General features: G+C 45.7%; 1 protein-coding gene across 31 annotated transcripts in view; it reads right to left on the reverse strand.

Annotated features, from left to right (window-relative positions):
- The window catches only part of SIK3 (SIK family kinase 3), a 293,253-nt gene that overhangs the window by 17,391 nt on the left and 261,866 nt on the right, over nucleotides 1-13,996 (reverse strand). For 15 of the 31 annotated variants that reach the window (XM_084976169.1, XM_084976164.1, XM_084976152.1 and 12 more), the window contains 8 exons: nucleotides 12,686-12,839; nucleotides 12,274-12,429; nucleotides 8,532-8,602; nucleotides 6,174-6,317; nucleotides 2,382-2,532; nucleotides 1,517-1,642; nucleotides 1,156-1,241; nucleotides 631-740 (listed from right to left, as the gene is read on the reverse strand). In XM_084976169.1, coding sequence (XP_084832295.1) covers nucleotides 631-740; nucleotides 1,156-1,241; nucleotides 1,517-1,642; nucleotides 2,382-2,532; nucleotides 6,174-6,317; nucleotides 8,532-8,602; nucleotides 12,274-12,429; nucleotides 12,686-12,839 — 998 coding nt within the window. Of the gene's footprint in view, nucleotides 1-630; nucleotides 741-1,155; nucleotides 1,242-1,516; nucleotides 1,643-2,381; nucleotides 2,533-6,173; nucleotides 6,318-8,339; nucleotides 8,603-12,273; nucleotides 12,430-12,685; nucleotides 12,840-13,996 lie in introns of all 31 variants that reach the window. The other 16 variants (XM_084976167.1, XM_084976168.1, XM_084976159.1 and 13 more) reach the window with 2 other exon arrangements.

The following is a 13,996-nucleotide window of genomic DNA, read 5'->3' on the forward strand; positions in this document are numbered from 1 at the left end:
ACTTTGAGTAGGAAGCGGCTGGACACCGATTCAGACTCTTCGGGGGACCCAGTCTGGGTGATGTTACTTAAGTAGTCTCAGTCTTGGGGATACTAACCCCTCAGAGTGCTGGTCTCCCAAGACTCATACGGCTTAGCACACACTCAACCCCACCTCCATCTAAACACCCAGAAGAGAGGAGCCCCGGGCACATTGGGGCACCCACTGAGGCATGACAGGAGGGAAGCCTCTGGTAGTAGCTTTTTATTTGGGAGAGTGGAGGGGGGTTTATGAAAATTATCAATAACAGTCAGCATCTATTGAGCACTATTTTGTTCCAGAGACTATCCCTGGAATATAAGTACTTAAAGTATAAGTACTTTACATATACATTTATTCATTAAATATTATTATTACCCCTATTTTACAGTCGAGGAAGCTGAGGTACCCAGAAGCTGAGTAACTTACCTGAGGTTTCACAGCTAAGGAGTTGGTAGAAACAGAAGTTAAAGCAAGTCAGCCTGGCCCTCGAGCCTACGCCCTCAACTATTATGTTACTCTGCCACCCGGATCAGTCGCTTGAGGCGCTCAAGACCAAGCCTCATTTCTCCCCACAGCACATGGTGGTTCTGCAGAAGCCTCTCCACTCACCATGAGACTGGATCATGGCGCTGTTCATGGGGGGTGGACTATTACTGGGTTGTCTGAAGAGATGGTTGTTGGGGTGGTTGGGAGGTGGGCTTGAAGGCTGAATCCTTAACCTTAAAAAAAACAACAGAACCAAATAAATAAATTTGCCGAAGTGCAGTATAACCTTGAAGTTACTTTCAGCTGTTTGATAAACACAAAAGTGGAAACCAGCTCTTCCGTTTTGATAAGCCTCCAGGTGAGACAAACACCACCTAGCAGTCTACTCGAAGCCTCGCCACATCTTATTTTACCAGACTCCCCAAAGAGGCAGAGGTCACTGTGGGCCTGGGTCTGGCCTCCTGTATTAGATGTCAGATTACTTTGTTCATGGGGCTAAGAAAATGAAGTGACACAGGGGGTCAGAATTTTACGAGGCCGGTTTCCCTGCTTTTCCAACAGGCTCTTCCGAGATGAATGCTAAGTCAGGGAGTATCTCCCATAGGAGTCCAGGCAATGGCTTAGGCATGAAACAATGAGATTCATTACCTCTGGAGCTGGTGGGTGAGGAGGGCGGGCTGATTTTCACATGCAGCCTGAAGTGGTGGTGAAGGCTGAGGAGGACAGATAGAGTCCTAAAACATACGGGAGAAAGGAGAAAAAGTAATCGTGAGCTTGAAGATGAATCAGAGCCATTCTCACGAAGGGAGGAAACAGAAAGAACTATCTGTGACTAAGATTTATGCTCTTGTTGTTCATCAAAAGATTTGATTACCTTTGCTCAAACATGTCAACCATAAGTATAGCTCAACAATACTTTGCCCTGCGTGATCTCCTCCAAAATTCCCAGGCCAATCAGCCTGAAAGCAAACTCCAAACAAGGTAGAGAAGGCAAAGAGTGAAGGCCTACTTGAATCTGCTGCTGGAGAATTTGATGGTGCTGCTCCTGCTGGTATAACATATGCTGCTGCTGGGTCTTCTCCAGGGTTCTTTCATCAATCTGCCCCCCGTACATCTTCTGCAGCTGCTCACACTCCTGAAGGGAAAGCAGTTAATACAGATGGGAGGCAGCAAGGTCCACCCCATGCAGTGATGTCAGCAGATGCAGATCTGCCCCAAGGCCTCATGGGCAGAAAGAACCACAAAGAACAGTGTCCTCGATGAGCACCTAAGCCATTTACTTATGGAGGTGTTTGTGTACTAAATACATTCACCTTCTGTTCTGGCTGAACAAGGGGAGAACACCAAGACAGCCCGTGTACAAGCGAAGGTGCCAGTGTGAAATCTGTGTGCAAAGCACATGCCGCTTGAGGCTTGGTCGACAGGAAGGTCGACAGGCTTTCCAGAAGCCTGAAGGTACACTTCCTGCCTCTAGGGGCACCATGCATACCAACTGGAGAGTGTGCCAGGTGGTAAGAATGCAGAGCAGGCTCCAACAAGACCCAGAGCCTATAAATCAAGACAGGAATGCCAGGGTTGCTTCAAAGGACACTCCCTTGTGCATCCCACCGAACCCAAGCCCAGCAACTCCTTTCTAGTGAACTACAGAGACAGGAGGAAAACAAGTCCCTTCACAAGGTAAGCACGGGATCCTGGGGAAAGCAGGACATAACGAGGAGTAAGGAAAGAGCATCAGGAAGCTGTCTGGTTTAGAACCGCTACAACTGCAGTGCTGCTGACATGGCGTGGGGGGAAGTTTAACACCCCGGTCCTCCTGCAATACTAGTCTCTGTTACCCATGCTTCTCCAGAGATGCCTGCCTTCTCTTCCATTACCTGCTGCAACTGTTTGATGCTGCTGTTGTTGCCCATTTTTTCCAGGTGAGCTTTGAAGGCCTGGATGCTTGCAGCCCCATCTGAGAACCGGCGCACAGGGGAGAAACGCTCCGTGGGGAGGTGCAGTGTGTTGGAGTCCTTGTAGGTGGAGCTGAATACACGGGAAGAGAAGGTTAGGGGCTAGGACTCAGGGGTTTTGACCAAATCATCCAGGGACTGCTGCTGTAGAGGAACACAAGGATGGCTGCTGCAGGTGCAGCCCCGAATATTACGTCGCTTCAGGCCATCTCCAGAAGCCAGTCGTTCCCCTAGCTTGCTTCCCTTTAGAGGGCTCCAGGTGACCATCTTCCGTTTCCACTTACCTTGAATTGGCTTAGTTTCCAAACCCAGTGAGGTCCTGGGATCAAATACATCCTGTGCTCACAAATACACTGGGCCACAGAGAAGAGCTTCTCAGTATCCCTGAGGACTGGTTGCACAAGAACTCTGACTTTCATAATCACATCTATCTAGTGCCTTTAGAAACCTAAAATTCACCATCTGACCTGACATTTCCCCTGAGCAGTAATCTCTATGACCAACCAGAGAGAAACTATAGGCAACCTTGTGGTCAGAGGTCTGGCCTGGAATTCATAGGTTTTGTGCCAAAAACTAGAAGGTGAGGTTAAAGTGGGGGGAAATGGGGACCTCTGATCCCCAGATGGAGACAGCCCATTCTTAAGAAATGCGGGCCTCAAGAACCTGCAGGTACCTGGTCAGCACAAATAAGGTTATCTGCTGTGAAAGTTAACTTCTCAAAGCAGCAGCACCCTCCCAACCTGCTAATGAAAGAGGAATCGTGTGGATTACCTTCAAAATGACCCCACTGTTCAATCAGAACATAGCCAGTATCTTATAGAAAGAAAGAACAAGCTATTGATAAGGAATGTCTAAGACAGCATCAGGGTTAGAAGCTAACACCTACACTTGTTAGCTAATCAGAAAGAGATGTTTATAGCTTGAGGTAAGCAGATAAAAGCCTGCCAAGGCAGCACTGCAGCAGCTGATGGAAAAGATGAGGGTTTCACGTCCAGGGCAGGGTTGACATCACACTGAGCTATGGGTGAAATGATGGATCACCTTGCCAGTTATTCATCCTGGGCTGAAGCAGAACCAAGGCTAAGGAAGCAGATTAACCAGCAAGTTCAAATGCAATGCAGACAGGGAGGTACAAGGAGGGTCTGATGACTGTGCAGAGGGGTCAAGAGAGTTCTGGCAGCAGGTGTAAGCCCTTTATCCTCCTTTCTCTAATGGTGGCTTCTGTTTCAGACTCTACCTGAAGCCTGACACAGCAGTGAGCTGACGAAATGAGCAAGAACATGTATCTGGTTCAGTAACACAGAAGACAGAGGATTCTAACAGACATGCCCCAAACAGCAACCACGAGAGCTGCTCGCAGGAGCCCTTCCTCAATAGTAGTTGTTTCTACTTCAGGTCTTTGGAATTCAAGCAAGCAGATATTATTTTCTCCTCAAATTTGAATCTTACGCTTTTAATATTTTCTGATAATGGATGTAACTCTGATTCATTCAGAAAGCTGTGCTCTTCAAGGGATTAATACAGTCTATCTGCACAATATTCATTCACTCCCATCAGAGCAATCCTTCCAGGTCCAGGTATTTTATGATTTTTCCAGAAGCTCAGGTTATGAACAGCCTGATGCCCAAGGTGGCCTAGCATAGTAGCTTCAGAGGAACAGTGCTGATGCAGTCACTCATTTAGGAAGCACTGACATCATCAGTTGTGCTTTATTCCCATTAGCAATCACAGTCAAACTCAGGCAGCCTCATATTAGGCTGATGTTCCCACCACACTCTTCAAATAGGGCCTTGGGTCCCCACTCAGATAAAATCCATTTTGTGTTAGGTTTTTTTAAAAAGTTCACTCTTAAAAAATCTTTTTTAAAATTTTAAATTATACACTTCTGGGACTGAAAAGGGAGATCAGACCCCTCTTCTGTCTCCATGTTGGACCTCATCGATCATACCCCAGAAGAATAGCCATATGTGCTCTTCTTGAGTCACTTCCTCTGGTTAATGAAGGGAATTTGATACTTCATCGAGGCCACCCACCAACATTTATGGCCTTGGAAAGTTTCTCTTTTCTCCTGAAGACTAACTTCAGTCTCTTGTATTGCCATTATTTATTATAGTAACCTCATCAAGACATGCAGAGTTTGCATAAATGACCCACTTTATAGAATCTGCCACTCATAAAGCATTCATCCCAATTAAAACCGGCTTGACCACAGGAAACCATTGAAACACTCTAGTAGAGTGTTCACATGAAAACAGCAGACAAATTTCCTGCAGCCAAGGCCTTGACAATGACTGTTGGCAGGGTGGAAACCACACAAATGGAACTGTGGGCCAACGTGGTCTTCCTTGAGTAAGGAGTGTAACCAAGGCTGAACAATTAAGTGTGGGGCTGTAAAGTTGGGGGCGGCAGGGGCAGGGGGGATAGAAACAAGCAGAAACAAAGTAATAAAAGGTCTATTAGGTAACAGGGTAGACCTCAGTTATTGAGAAATCCTAGAAAATGCATGGGATGGAACATGCACCTAATAACCAAAGTACTCTCGCGGCAGTACCCTAGCAATGTAGGTCCTGAGGGATGTTCCTTAGGAAAATACTGTCTTTCTGTGCCATCAGAGTTTTATCTGAAATATGTCACTCATGCTACTCCATTCCTAAGAGACCATTTTTACTACATTATTCATGGTCATTTATTAAATCTTATCTTCCTTCTTCTAGAGTTCCAACGTGGCACTAACCATGTCTCAGTCGGCTCAGAGGTCACCTGTCTCTGCTGATTACCTCTGATGCCCAAGGGGTAACTAAACACAATAAAACATTGTGTCACGCTTGCCAGGGCGAGCCTGGCTGCAAGACTGAATAACACATTAATAAACTTAGTTTCCTTGGAACCTGCTTTCCAACCTTCCCAAGTAAGACTGCTTTTTCAATGTCTTCCCAAAAAGATTGAAATAAAATAAGCTCTAGCAACTGCTGGTGGCTTTGAAAGTGTGGCCTGGGAGCTTGGGGAGAGCTTCAGGATGGACAAGCCTAAGATTTTTAGTCATCAAAGTGTTCTCAGTGAATAATCATCTTCTTAATCCAGGAAAGTATCATTCTCCTCTGCATCCAGGCTTACTTGAACTCAGTTCTGTGAAGTTTTCTTGGTGAGGAAGGTTAAACTTGTTTTTATTTCTTCAAGAGAATGAATTATAAACGTATGAGAGATCTACTAAAAGATTCTGCCAACAGAATATTACAAGAATGACTTTTCAAGCACAGCATTCAAGAGGCTGCAGTATGTCTGCTCTACCACTCACAGAGGGATGACTCCTCCTCATAGCCAAGCTCCTTGTTCAGTGGTCACCTGGTAAGAAAGGCTCATTCTTTCGATGGCGGTGGGTTATTAAAGGTCAGGCCTATTGATGTAGCTGTAGAGCCTCTTATTTCCAGCTGGACTTTTGAGAGCTTCACTTAATTGCAGGTTTCAAGTTCAATTTCATCTGTGAGTCAACATCTAGAATCACGAGAATCACCTGCAGGCAATAAACATGTCTACAGGGCACTAGGAAGGAAGAATCTTCTGTTGCCCCGGGCACTGCTTAGTCAAGGAGCTGAGAAGATGGATGTTCAGGATGCGATTAAAAGCTGCGATGCTAGCTGCCATCTCTAAGACTAGCCAGGAGGGTGCCTGTCCGATGAGCCTCTGGGAGCTCACGCAGCTCACATAGCTACTCACCGATGCTGATCAGGTACCAGGTGAGGGGGCCAGACCCGGGAACGGAAAGGCTGCTGTCCTAGCTGCCGTTGTAGGTCCGGTGGGATCTCGGCTGTAGGGTTGGTCATGGCCAGAGTATGTCTTTTGGACCTATTTGCCAAGTACCTGCAACAAGCAGGAGCACATTTCATAGTAAAAAAGACAGATAGGAATATTCCTCAGCAAGAAGCATTAGAAGTTAATCCAAAGCACTCAGAATGAAACAGCGCCAGAGCTCAAAACGAGCTCGATGGCAAACAGATCCCTGACTGGATGAAAGTGAAACATGTTCAAAGGGCCAACAAAAGTTGGCTTATCACTGCAGTGGCTGAATTTTGGATCTGAGAGTAGCCATTAAGAGAAGAGAGAAAACAGACGTAGTTCACAAAGAGGATCAATTTTCATTACTTCATTCAATTTAGCAGAAGAATTTATTTTCTACTTTATTTATTCCCCCTTTCCCTCCAAATTTCAGAGAAAACAAGTCAGAGAAAACAAGCCCTAGGGATTGTTCCTAGAGATGAGCCAGAGAGATACTCAGAAGGGCTTCCCATATGTCTCTTGAAGCCATTGGCCCCCAGAGTTTGAGACTGACCTTGACACAAGTCACAGAAAACAGATGCTTCCAGTTGGGACTAAGCAAGTTCCCAAACCACCCCTTGCCTCATGTCCCATGACTATAATTCCATCATCATCAAAGAAAAACCAACCAGGAACCAACATTCTCTACAGGACGAAGGCATGAAACCACATGAAATGTTTAGAATTGTTTTTTAGTGGGAAAAAAGGCAAGGCAAGAAAACAGAAGTTTCAAAAGCTGAAGGATTGACGAGCTGATGACTTTTATGCCGAAGATCTTTCAGATCCACCACTGCTACCATTAACAAGGTATTGGTCCCCATGGTCGGGTTGATGACTTCCTCCACCACTGCTACTCTTCTTGGGCATGAATAAAAGAAGCATTATTCTTTTTCATTACATCAAAACTGATGGGCCTTATACCCTTTAAATGTTTGTCTAAAGAAGAAAGAAGGTGGAGCTGGAAGAAGTACAATGCAAGACAGAGAAGAGAAAATGAAATACTGCTATCTAATTGAAGCAGGAATGCAGCGAGTTTCCTAATTTCTCTTCGTGACACCAGGAGGGCCCATGTGCCACTTTATACACCCTGTTATCAGCAAGCTATAGAAACGACAGTGTCAAGAGGAAAACAAAGTCAACACAGTTCTTCTTCCATCGGCTAAGTTGTAGAGGGAGCAGGCCCCCTGTTTCCCCTGTTCTTTCTACATGGGACCAGCTTCTTTTTGAACAGCAGCTCTCACATAGGGCTACTGCGGGTAGGGATAGAATACTGGCCAGCAACCGTGCAGTTCTTAAAAAATGGTCTTGTTTCATTCTTAACTACTTTGCCCATTTCAGCTAAAAACAGTTAACGGACTACGGAGTAATTAGTGGTATGTACACTTGCCAGAGAGTAAGCCATTAGTGGTTTAATAGCCATTTGATAAAAACACCCAAAGTTTCCCCAAGAGCCCGTGAAAACCATTTTATTTCAACTTTCCTCAAGGGAAAAAACATATAATCTTGAAGAACGCCTGTATTTCTGGGAAAATACATGCTGGATTCTGGTCAAACCCCCTCCCCGGAAAATAAGAAAGTCAAAGTCCCACAAAGGGGCATGCGTGGAGCTGAGGACCATGGCAGATGGAACCGAGGTCACATGAACAGTACAGCATGCCTGATGGTCACTGCTGTTTCCTGTGAATTAGGCATCTCTCAACAAGGTTCTGCAAACAATGGATATTTGCATCGGTCCCTGGCCCGAATCCCATATTCTTTTTTCAATATCTCTTTGTTGATACAAGGGGACAGAAGAAGCACACAGCAAACAGTACAAGAGGTATTCATTCTCCTGGAAAGGAAGAGTCCATGCCAGCGGTCCATGGCCAGACTAGCTAGGATCACTGTCATCCCAGATCTCCAATTCCTTTTCAGTAACAGTTCTTGGCAGGTAGGAGCAGGCTTTGTGCCTTGTGAATACTATCAGAGTTGCAATATGAAGGCAGGGGGGCAAGGGAAGAAGGAGGGAGGAGAGAAAAAGTTCTTATGGTTATTGCTGTCACTTAGGGGACTTCCAATGGTGCTTACAGAAATGAAATTTTCTGGGTAGTCTTCTGTTACTTCCATGTGGGGAGGAACATGCCATCTGGCTTGAGCAAAGAGACCACACAAATGTTGAAGCTGCACTGGACCACCTCCTTGGGCAGAGGTGACCTTTCGCTGGTTGCAGGGGGAGCCTGCCCAAGGACGTTCTGCAAGCACTGCCAGATGTCACATTACCTCTGCACAGCTTCCTGATCTGGCTCCCCATCCGAGCTCTCCTCGTCCACAGGGGTAACTGCTGGCACTGCCTGAAAAGAGACAGGAAGGAAAAGCTCAAGGTGGCGCTTCTTCTGTAAAAGCTCTCATTCTAGAAACGGGGGTTGGGGCAGGCCCCTCCCTATGTTCCTTTTTTTTTAAATCTGTAAAACTTTTCTAGGATCCCTGGCTTACAGAGAACTTCTATATACCTTTCTATTGTCCCATTTCTACCTTACTCAGTTGATTTTAACTTGAATTTCTTCCTCTGATTCATCTTTATTCATCCAATAAACAGCTGAATGCCCACTATGCTCCAGGATAAAATGTGAGCTGACAGGTGAAGTTCTCGGCCTCAATACAGGCTAGTGAGGGATAGAGACAGGCAAACAGACAATACAAAAGAGCATGACCCATTCGTCTAACGGGTATGCGGGAATTGAGAAGGGCATCCTGGAGGACAGGGCCCCAAACCTGAGACCTGAATGATGAGGAGGCGCTAGCCAAGCAAAGAGGGAAAGGGGTGGTAAGCATCTGAGGTTTCTAGGCCAAAAGAAAAGAGAAGGCCTGCAGGGGTCTGAGAATCTGAAAATGGAACAGAAGCTTGTTTACCTGGAATGTCTAGGAACTGACCTATTGTTTCTTTTTTTAAAAATTTTACTGGAGTATAGCTGACTTACAAAATTAGTTTCACGCATACAGCAAAGTCAGTCAGTTACACACATACATATATCTGCTCCCTTTCAGATTCTTTTCCCACATGGGATGTTACACAGTATTAAGTAGATTTCCCTGTGCTATACAGTAGGTCCTTGTTACCCATCTGTTAAATACAGTAGCGTGTATATCAATGCCAACCTCCTAATTTATACTGTTTCATATTAATGCTATTTCTATACTTTAGATGTCATTAACTCCAGAAAAGCCAACTGGTTTTTTAAAAGTATGCTTCAGTACATAACATGTAATTGTATAATTACAACCCAGTGCTGTAACATAGCTGTCACCCACCGAAACAAGTAAGTGAAATAAGGACCGTCACAGTGCATGCATCACTGTGACTCTTCCCATTTGCATGTGGACTGGGATGCTGTATATACAGCCTTGATTGCTACTCATAGCCTAGCGGCTCACATAGCCACCATGCCTCAAGTGCTAGAGCAAAAATCCTACTTCAATTATTACAAAACAGCCTTTTTAAAAAAAGGACAATAATTATAAGAGAAAACAAACTTTTGGAATAATTCCATTGTCTGAATGCCCCTGGGGTTTCCAGATCCCTTACTACACTTCCATAAAGCTGGAGTGACCAGGGCTAGGCAGGAAGTGGCCACAGAGGCGGGAGAGGAACACTGTGGCCAGTTATAAATGGCCTTGAATACCACATTAAGAAGTTTATTTTGAGAAAAGGCAGTGGTGAATCACTAAAGATCTGAAGCAGGGACATGATGTTACAAGATCTGTATTTTAGAAAGCTGGCCTGCTTTAGCTATAGTGTGAAAAGGGCTGGTGACGGGGATTAGGAGACAAGTCTGGAACAAGGAAGCCAGTTAGGAGGTCACTGTGCTAATCCAGCCAAAGGATGCCAGTGGCTTGAGTTAGAGAAGGGGCAGCAGAGATGGACAGAAGTAAGATATTTACTTCACAGGCACCAGATAACTGCTTTGATATGGGGACTAGGGAGAGGCAAGAGTTAAAGACAAAATCCACATGCCTAGAGCTTGTCTAGCCAAGAGAGTGACAGTGCCATTCACTGTCATCCAGGGGGAGAAACAGGTTTCACTGAGTCAGGATAAGTTCATCCGGGGACATGCTGAATCTGTGCAGTGAGTAGTCATGTCTACATGTGTAGAATTCAGAAAGCGTTCTGGGCCAGAGAATCGCTCAGAACTGAAACTAGGGATGTGGCCAAGAGCACTCTGAGAGAGTATGTAAATGAGATGGAAACAGGGCCTCAGATAAAACGCTGGGTTTCATTTACTCCAAGAAGGAAGCCGAAAAGGAACCTGAAAAGGGGAGGCAGGAGGAAAACAAGGAGAAGTGGGTAAAAGAAGACAATATTCCAAGGAGAAAAATGGCTGGCAGAGACTAATACAGGTGGGAGGTCCAAGAGGATAAAGATTAAAAATGTCCACAGGACTTATCAATAAAAGCTCTTGTTAGTGACTCTGGCAAAAACAGTTACAGTGGACAGAATAAGTCACTCTACCTTCTGTAAGGCTGTTCCGGATCCTTCATAACCTACACTGGCCTTGCCCTTCCCTGAACACCTCTGCCACCTACAAGTCCACGGTCTTCACTCCGGCACTTAATCACATACATTTTTTTTTTTTACTGTTATTCCAACTTTATATATGTGGATCTTGTCTCCCCATATTATAAGCTCAATGAGACCAGGAACTGTAAATATACATTATTTCCTTTTCCTGACAGTAGTGTCACTGAAAATGTGGCCTGTGGACCCATGCCAGTCTACAAACTGTTTTGCTACCAATCCAAGAGAAGGTAAGTAAAAAAAATAGTAAGATTTACAAACTTTTATAGAAATTTAATGGAATATTTTTTTTCTCTTTAATCCAATGAAATTCAGCCCTTGTAGCTCATATATTTTAAAAATTTTACTTCTCTACTAATTCACTTTTATTATGTTTTACAAAGGTATTAATCCCTGATGGGTGGGTAGAAGGGGAGAAAAAGGTCCCAACTAGAGGTAGCTTGAAAAACACTGCCCTAAAACGGCCAGCAAGGGCTATGGATATAATTAGCAACTGATCTTAAGGTAGTATGAGTTTGAAAGAATGAATCAATGAAGAAATGAATGACTAAATCTACCTATGACAGGAAAATAATCAGAAATAAACAGAACCCAGAGAAAGGAAAAGAATCTTTTTTTTTTTTTTTTTTTTTTTTGGTCTTTTTAGGGCCGCACCTGAGGCATGTGAGGTTCCCAGTTTAGGGATCTAATTAGACCTACAGCTGCCAGCCTACACCACAGCCACAGCAACACCAGATCTGAGCCGCATCTGTGACCTATACCTCATGGCAACGTCAGATCCTTAACCCACTGAGCGAGGCCAGGGATTGAACCTGCAACCTCATGGTTCCTAGTCGGATTCATTTCCACTATACCTTGACGAGAACTCCAGAAAAGAATCTTTGAATGTGACTATCACATTTAAAAAAAAAAAAAAAAGGGACTGAAAGATACCAAATGCCAGGGTAGAGCTTGTGAAAGCCAAATAATTAAATGATCCAGGTTCTATCAAAAATATGAGGTAGTGTCAATCAAAGCAGAAAGGGTTGTTGAGAAGGTAATTTTAGAAACCAGTCTCAAAAGCTATTAAGCCCACAGAAAACTAGCTTCCACTGCCCTCCGGCAGGGAAACGCTATCTGTGAGAAGGCCGTGACTGAGGCTACCACTCCCCTGGCTCGAAGCAGGCAGGGCTGCAGCCGACCTTAACGAGGGTATCTGTAAGTGGCCCTCCCGAGAATGAGGCCCTCCAGGAGCTGGCTACAGTGTGGAAATTATTTGGTTACATAAAGAAGTTAACCAAAAACTAGGTCTGAAAAATCCTACTAGCCTGAACAAAATAGGAATGCACTGAACATCCTAAGCTGAGAGAAAGAAATTCAGATATTTAGGTTGAAGACCCTGGATTCCCAACCCTTGGTCCACAACCTCTTTAGCAAAAGCCTCTGGGAAAGCTTTGTGCTGCAACTCACTGGTGTCATGGTGACAAGAGGGGAGGGTCCCCGTGGGCGCTTCAGCAGCTGCTGGGCGTGCAGTTGGATGTTGGCGCCCCCATCTGATGCCCTCCGGCCAAGGGGGCCCATTCCATTCAGCAGCTGCAGGGTGGGCGGCTGTAACAGGGACTGCTCCTGTCGGGAGGAGAGTGGGAAGGACAGACTGGTGAGGGAGGGATGCAGGGAGAGGACAGCAGTCCTCTAAGCCACTGACACTAAGGGGTCCTGTGAGGGTGCTGCAGACCAGAGCAATCCTCCCTCTCACTCAGGCAAGAGAAACCACCCTTCTCCACAAGGACACCCTTAAATCCAGGGGAACACTCCCTCAAAGACTCTCAACAGGAGCTTAAATGGTCTTCTTTGGGAGCAGGCCCTCCCCCATCTCCCATACCTTGTACTCCAGCTGCCCAGTTGGCTGCAGATTTTGCATGGGCAACAGGTTGTGCATGAAGTTCATGTTAGGGGCCACCTGCAGGAAGGGAGCCTGTGGGTTGACGCCGGGAAAGCCAGGCAGGAGCTTCTGCAGATCTTCCATTACTTCCGTGCTGATGAAAAATGGGAGACGGAGAAGTTCAGTTAAAATGCTCACTCTCATCCCCAAAGTGATGAAACCGCTAAGTTCAGCACAATTAATTTAATTTTTTAAAAACCTTCCTCCTGAATTTGTATTTCTCTCTGAGATCCCAGAGTGAGGAGAAGTGTGTGGAATTTGGCTCTCTCCCGCGTCACTATCTGGGACTAGGGCTCGCCCTTCTTCACTGACCGCTCATGAAAAACCAACAGCTCTGAGCCAAGAGGAAACACTGGCCCCAGTCCAGGTCGGGTTTCCAAAGCCTACAGGTGAACAGCAAGTTTCTGGAGGGCACGGGCCACCCGTTAAAACAATGCTGCCTGAAGGAGCAACTGATTCACCAGGGAAAGAATGCGGTCCCCGAGGAGGTCAGCACCCACGGGCAGAGGAGTGGTGGATGCGCAGGGCTGCCGCACTCCAGCGGCAGGGTTTATGGCATATTTTACAATAAGAGATCTTTCCACTAACAGAGGGACACGGACTCCACCGTGCAGAGCAGCTGACACAGTCTCTGGAGCCAGAATGCTCCCATATTGCTTGTTTGATCCCAGGCCGAGATCAAGAAACGTGAAGCAAGCAAATCAACAGGCAGGTGGGGTTTTTTGGAAATCACTCAGAGGAAAAAAGAAACCGAGCTTTGCCCCTAGTTGAACTCTCAAGAGAACTCTTGCCACCCTTTTCTTCTGTACTCACTAAAAGAAATAGCTTTCCCCCCGCCCCCCCGCGCCTCCGCAAAAGGAGTTCCTGTCCTGGCTCATTGGAAACGTATCTGACTAGCATCCCTGAGGATCTGGGTTCAATATGGGCTCCGCTCAGTGGGTTAAGGGTCCGGCATTGCTGTGAGCTGTGGTATAGGTCGCAGGTGTGGCCTGGATCTGGTGTTGCTGTGGCTGTGGCTGTGGCCAGCAGTTGTAGCTCTGATTTGACCCTTAGCCTGGGAATCTCCATAAGCCTTGGGTGCGGACCTAGAAAGACCAAAAAAAAAAAAAAAAGGAAAAAGAAACAACCAGAAAAGAGGGAAGGCCATTTTTAATGTTAAGAACTTTTAAGTGCAGAACAAAGAAACAGAGGTTTTTAGCACATTTCCTCCACGTGAGGGCAACAGGGGACATACTGAAGGACTATCTGGGG

This window comes from Sus scrofa, chromosome 9, assembly GCF_054392235.1.
Source record: "Sus scrofa isolate SSC_HxYL_T2T_F1_AM1 chromosome 9, Sscrofa_HxYL_maternal_Yorkshire_Landrace_v2.0, whole genome shotgun sequence".
Taxonomy (NCBI): Eukaryota; Metazoa; Chordata; class Mammalia; order Artiodactyla; family Suidae; genus Sus; species Sus scrofa.